The following is a 5,479-nucleotide window of genomic DNA, read 5'->3' on the forward strand; positions in this document are numbered from 1 at the left end:
TTGTCCAACTCGTCATTTCTTATACAATCTTTAAAATCTGTGATTTTTGTGCCCGAATCATGAAATTTTTGCTTATAGATTTTCTTCATTTTGTAATACACTCTTTCACACAATAAATGCCGAGAAATGCGCAATCGGTGATGGTGTAAATGAACCACTAGTGATGATCTATGTAAGTATATGTATACGATAAAGTAGTGGTGGTAGAATCGCACAGATCATTAAGTACAGTTTGGGACTTAGTTGAAAATTTGTTTCTTTAAATACTAAAATGAAATTAAAAATATTCTTTTGTAAAATAGCTAGATTTATAGCTAATAGCATTTTAAAAATTCATATATAATTTTGGATTTTAAAATAGCTAGAAATGCTATTTAATAGCTAATCTGGCAACACTGGTGTTTTGGTATATACATATTGTAAAACAAATGTTTTCAGGTTGGAGGCTGTTAAGCTCTCTTAATGCTCTCCGTATAATATTATTTAAAAAAATTTGATTGGAATTTTATTAATTAAATTAAAACTTAATATTTACGGCAAAAACGTTTTACTAAAAAAATAAATATTAGTATTATGATTATTATAAACCCTACAACCCAGTAGTAATTATCAGTATTATCACTTTGAAGATTGCGTTTTGAACAGTACTCGTAGTATGATGTTGGTTTCGTTAATTCTTTATTGGTGCACATTATTACCTGACCTCCTTCCTGTAAAGAAAGTAGAAATAACACAAATTAGGTAAATTAAAAAAAGTTTTATATAATACTTATGTACATTTGTGATATCAAGGGTCTCCTTCAAATATTTGCAATCACAGATGAATTTATTGCCTTTGACGCGGATATCGATATTTGGATACTTGCGTACCAGCTCAGGTGCATGAGCCAATTGATTGTAGTTCAGGTTGATTGTCGATAGCCTGGGAAAGTGCGTGACCCAGTCGTCTGGCGTTTCAGTTATTTTATTATATGAAAGGTCTATGTATGTCAAGTTGCTGAAATCGTGCTGCAACAGTTCTCTCGGTGGGTAGCCATATTTGTTGTTTTGTAGTATTAAGATGTTCAGCTTCGATTCCGATAGACATTTGAAATCAGCACTTGTCTGATTCGAGCAATTGCTTTCCCAGTTTTCAGCGTCGACCAAGCAGCCGCAAATTGTATTAGAATCCGCTTCACAAACCAAAAACCCTATGAGTATTACTATCAGCAGATAGAAGTCCATAGTAACAACTGATTCCAAAATAAATAAAATTTGTAAGATGATTAATGAGATTGGGACATAATATTCAACTTATATACTAAATGTTACCAACAAGCTCAGGGCGGAATGATAGCGCCCCCTTTACACTAATTTTCTTTTACATTTTTCACTTTGCCTATTGCACGCAACTTCTAAGTTTTTGTTTTGATTTCATTATCATCATATGAGATGTCTCTCACAACAACAAAATTCTCGAGAGAAAATCCGTTATGTTTTATTTTATATTCTTCCTTATTTTATTATAATGTTATACAATTAACAGCACTCTGTTAATAACATAGCCCCAGTCCACCTACTGGTTCGCGGGGTACTGAAAAAATTTGATGAATACTTGAAAAACGCGGTTTTTTCCCTAAAAATTCAAATTTCCATTGATACCCAGTAGGCTTGATAACAGTGACAGTTCTCGGTCCTGCTCTCATATTATACAATAGTATAGAAGTAAATAAACAATACGTGTGCATACAGAAGCTAAATATCTCGAAAGTTCAGGTATTTGTTTGTCTCAAACATAAATTTGTGTAACTTATTTATAGTTATATTTCTCGATTGTTTTATGTGGTTTTGTGCGAGGGCATATTCAGTATTACTATTAATAAAAATGCCGCGTCCTAGAAGATCTTATCTTTCCCGGCGGACCCATGATGCAATTAGGCAACGGAATATCGCGAATCAATTATCTGTCGAAGAACGAGAAATCGCCCGAGAAAGGCGCTATATTGGCGGCGAAAGTCGTCGACGGGCTTATCAATGGCAAGTGATTGCTATAATCTATTATTACCATTACCTGTACATATGTACAGTTTTGATATGTCATTTAGCTATAATATGCCTCAGTTTCATTTAAAAAACTTAGTCGCTCATTGACTTTGACTTGGGTATATTAGCGAAGGCTACACTTAATCCACAATTTTATAAGAACTGAACTCATTTCGGGAGAGCTGATATTGCAATCATTTTGCCCATCTTGAATACACATATGCAAAAACACTTGCATACATACATACACGTATGTATAAGCATAACACTTGCATGCATATGTACATGTAGGATTTTATATTTATTGAGTAAATTAAAAGTCAATTTAACGATTTCATCTTAATTTTAAACTATGACGAGTTTCACAATAAATGTCTACAATTTATATTATACTAGCTGGCCTGGCAAACGTTTAAATTTTCCTTTGAGTATCGACGTGTGAATCATATTGCTTATAAGTTTTAGTGTCACCAAACGCGTTCTATTGCACAGTTTTGGTTACAATGAATATGCCCTCGCACAAATGATAAATAATAAATAAAATAAATATGAATAATTTACACAAATTAACGTCTGAGACAAACAAATTTTTTTTTTTTATAAAATTAGCTTTATAGTTTTGTAAAATTAGCCAGGTTCACCTGAGGCTGTGAAACACACACAGTTGCTCAGAAAAAACGATCGTGACTATAGATAAAACTATCGATCTTGAAGGGTGGAATTACAACCGTGGAACAGTGCTCCCAGAATATGCAAAGCACAAAATTTTTTTATAATTCAATTGTCGACTTGAACTCTTTGAAAACCACGAGTAAGTCTCGTGGACAAGAAATTCCAGGCTTTCAGGTAGACTTGGTAACGGCTAGGCTAAGTTAAGTTGTCCTGCTCAACATTGTTTTAAACATAGTTATTATTGTTATATTGCAAAATAAATGTATTTATATAATTATATTTATCGTTTAAGCTACACTTGGCCTTGCAACAATACTACATTCGAAAGGACATTACGAAAGGATATTACAAATAAGATGTGTAAAATTCCTCATCTGCTCGTATTAAACTAAATTGTGTTTTCAGATTGGAGAAGCAAGAGCTTTCGGTGTCGCATTGTCAACGATCGGATCATCATAACAGGACCATCATCTCGGCTATATACTGAAATGGATAGCAAAATCAGCAAATGCCCCAAGTCGCCTTCGATAGAGAGGGTAAGTCAGATCTGTATCTGTATTTGTATCTATATCAGACCACCTATGTATTTAGATATAAGCAAATCATACGAGCATAAATGTGATTTAATTAGCTAGATATTAACCGTTTTGTAGTCTGGCTTAAGCAGACCACAGACTCTGAGGAATCTGTGCATAATGCCCAGAAGGATCTTCTGTGAAATGTGCCAACTGTAACGGACCACACAAATCAAACGACAGCAGCTGCACTAGTAGTATGAACTATATTAGCTTAAGAACTAAATGTCAGAACAGCCATATAAGACCAAAACCAAATTATACTAATAAGCACCCATAGCTAGATATCATTAATATTTTTCCAAATACACTTAACCAATCAAATATACATTCAAGCTCCAAGTGAGTAATACCATGTAGTTAAGCGACGCCCAATGCTAATGAAGAGCTCTTCTCTATAGATGAGATCAAAACCCTAACTCTTGATCTTATAAGAAACTTAAGAAACTGCAAAGCTGAGGCAGATCAATTACTATTACTATTGTTACAGATACTACAGAAATGGTAGAAGAGGCGGGGGGTAGCTATAATTATTAAAAAATCTATCCGCCAACAACGCAGGAATCTGCACAGCCATCTATAGTTGTTATTACCCTGGAGGTCAAACAGATCCTCCTTAAAAACAAATCTTCTTCAATGATACTCGTATCTTAATCACACTCCCTGGTAACTCCTTACTGGGAGGGGACTTTAATAGCAGACATAGACACTGGGGCTATAGCCGTGCAAATACCTGTGGAATAATCTTATACAATTTCTTAATGTCAAGTGTTCTATTAGTTCATTTTAGAATAGAGAACTGCATTCGAATTTCATAAATAGATGTTCAGGTTTCATTTACCCACACATTAATAATATTATCTTAGATACATAGTAGAAATAAGTTTAATTTCTGTTCTAGTTTTAAGTCAAGTTAAGTTTTTTTTAAGGGGTTTTTATATACATTTTTCCCCATATGTATGTTAAACTCTAAAGAGACAATTTCCATATTATAAAAATATAATTATATTTAAGTAAATCCCCATAGCTCGGTATGGGGTTCGGCTCATTAATTAATTTAATTAATTTAATTTTAATAAAAAATATATATATATTTAAGTTGAAAAGGACAATGTGTCCTGTACTCTTAAAGTTAAAAAAATGTTGAACAAATAAAAATTTTGAAACAAATAAATAAATAAAATAAATAAATAAATAGCTAAAAGTGTATAGTTTATAAATATCCAAGTAGTAATAGTAGAAGTAAAAATATAGTATAAAATATATTTAAATTTATAAACATATGAGGCAAGCAGTGCTCGATGGCATCGACTGGCAAGCCAACCAACGAATCATTATTTTTGCCAACGAGTATTTCTCACATTCTCAATGGATGCGCGAAGTGCGCATATGCGAATCCTTTGAGTGCTCCCAATGCGATGAAGAGTCGCTTTGGCGACGTTAGCGTCGACGTCTGCAGCGCTGCTCAAATCGGCTGCGCGTAGCTGACGCCACCCACAAACACACATACAAACAAACACGCACACAAACCGAAACACACACACACACACACACACACACACATTTAGACACCTACACATGTGTTGTCAGGCGGCGAGTCCTGTGGCGGAGTCGGGTCGTCGCCTCAGTTTTGGGCAAACACTCCGAGAGGCACGTCAGGGCCCAGCGTTCGCGCTTCTCGTCTCGATTCAGTGTGCGTTGTGCTGTGTGTTGTGTGTGTGCGCGTGTGAGTTTGCCTATGAAAATCCAGGAAAGGCAACAAATTCTCCTTAGCTGGCAAATGCTGTAATCGCCGTTCGACTGTCTACAATAATAAAAATACAACAATAAATAATAATATAAATTCGAAATCAATTAAAAAAAAAAAAAAAAAGAGAAACAACAACAACCGAAAATCCGACTGTCAAAAGTTAGTTAGATACTCGCTTGAGTCGTTATTCCTATATTTTCAATTTTCTTTTTTTTTATTTCTTTTTATTTTATTTTGGTTTGCCCGTTGCTCTACAGCTAGTTTTTGCTTGTCAGGACTAAGGCGTGGCGTGGGCTATTAGCAAGCAAATATTCCCATTTCTTTGTATTGAACAGCGAAGACAGTTTGTTATTTTTGCTATCACAATTGTCTTCATCTCAGATCTAGTACATTTTGGTGGGATTAAGAGCTTGACTAGCTGTTGGACTAGACCCATTGATCGTTTTGGCAGTTGTGGTCT

General features: G+C 34.4%; 1 protein-coding gene and 1 long non-coding RNA gene across 2 annotated transcripts; one reads left to right on the forward strand and one right to left on the reverse strand.

Annotated features, from left to right (window-relative positions):
* Nucleotides 1-524: 524 nt before the first annotated feature.
* Nucleotides 525-1,224, reverse strand: LOC149092094 (uncharacterized). The gene is made up of 2 exons (XM_089256673.1): nt 778-1,224; nt 525-710 (listed from the first exon to the last, which is right to left on the reverse strand). Exons 1-2 carry the CDS (start codon nt 1,222-1,224, stop codon nt 525-527), a joined length of 633 nt encoding a protein of 210 aa, XP_089112799.1.
* Nucleotides 1,225-1,724: 500 nt separating this feature from the next.
* On the forward strand, nt 1,725-4,308 carry LOC149092095 (uncharacterized). Its single transcript, XR_016196139.1, has 3 exons — nt 1,725-2,272; nt 2,987-3,230; nt 3,348-4,308. It is a non-coding gene; the product is annotated as an uncharacterized LOC149092095 (long non-coding RNA).
* Nucleotides 4,309-5,479: the final 1,171 nt, after the last annotated feature.

The sequence above is a fragment of the Drosophila navojoa genome, chromosome 2, assembly GCF_054131105.1.
Source record: "Drosophila navojoa isolate 15081-1374.11 chromosome 2, UAZ_NAV_1.0, whole genome shotgun sequence".
In the NCBI taxonomy this organism is placed as follows: Eukaryota; Metazoa; Arthropoda; class Insecta; order Diptera; family Drosophilidae; genus Drosophila; species Drosophila navojoa.

What these genes read in the sequence shown, in the direction of transcription:
- LOC149092094 (XM_089256673.1), bottom strand. Translation starts at nt 1,224, where the DNA reads ATGGACTTCTATCTGCTGATAGTAATACTCATAGGGTTTTTGGTTTGT. An exon ending in AGACCCTTGATATCACAAAT is followed by an intron (nt 711 to 777) that starts GTACATAAGTAT and finishes CTTTCTTTACAG; the next exon opens with GAAGGAGGTCAGGTAATAAT.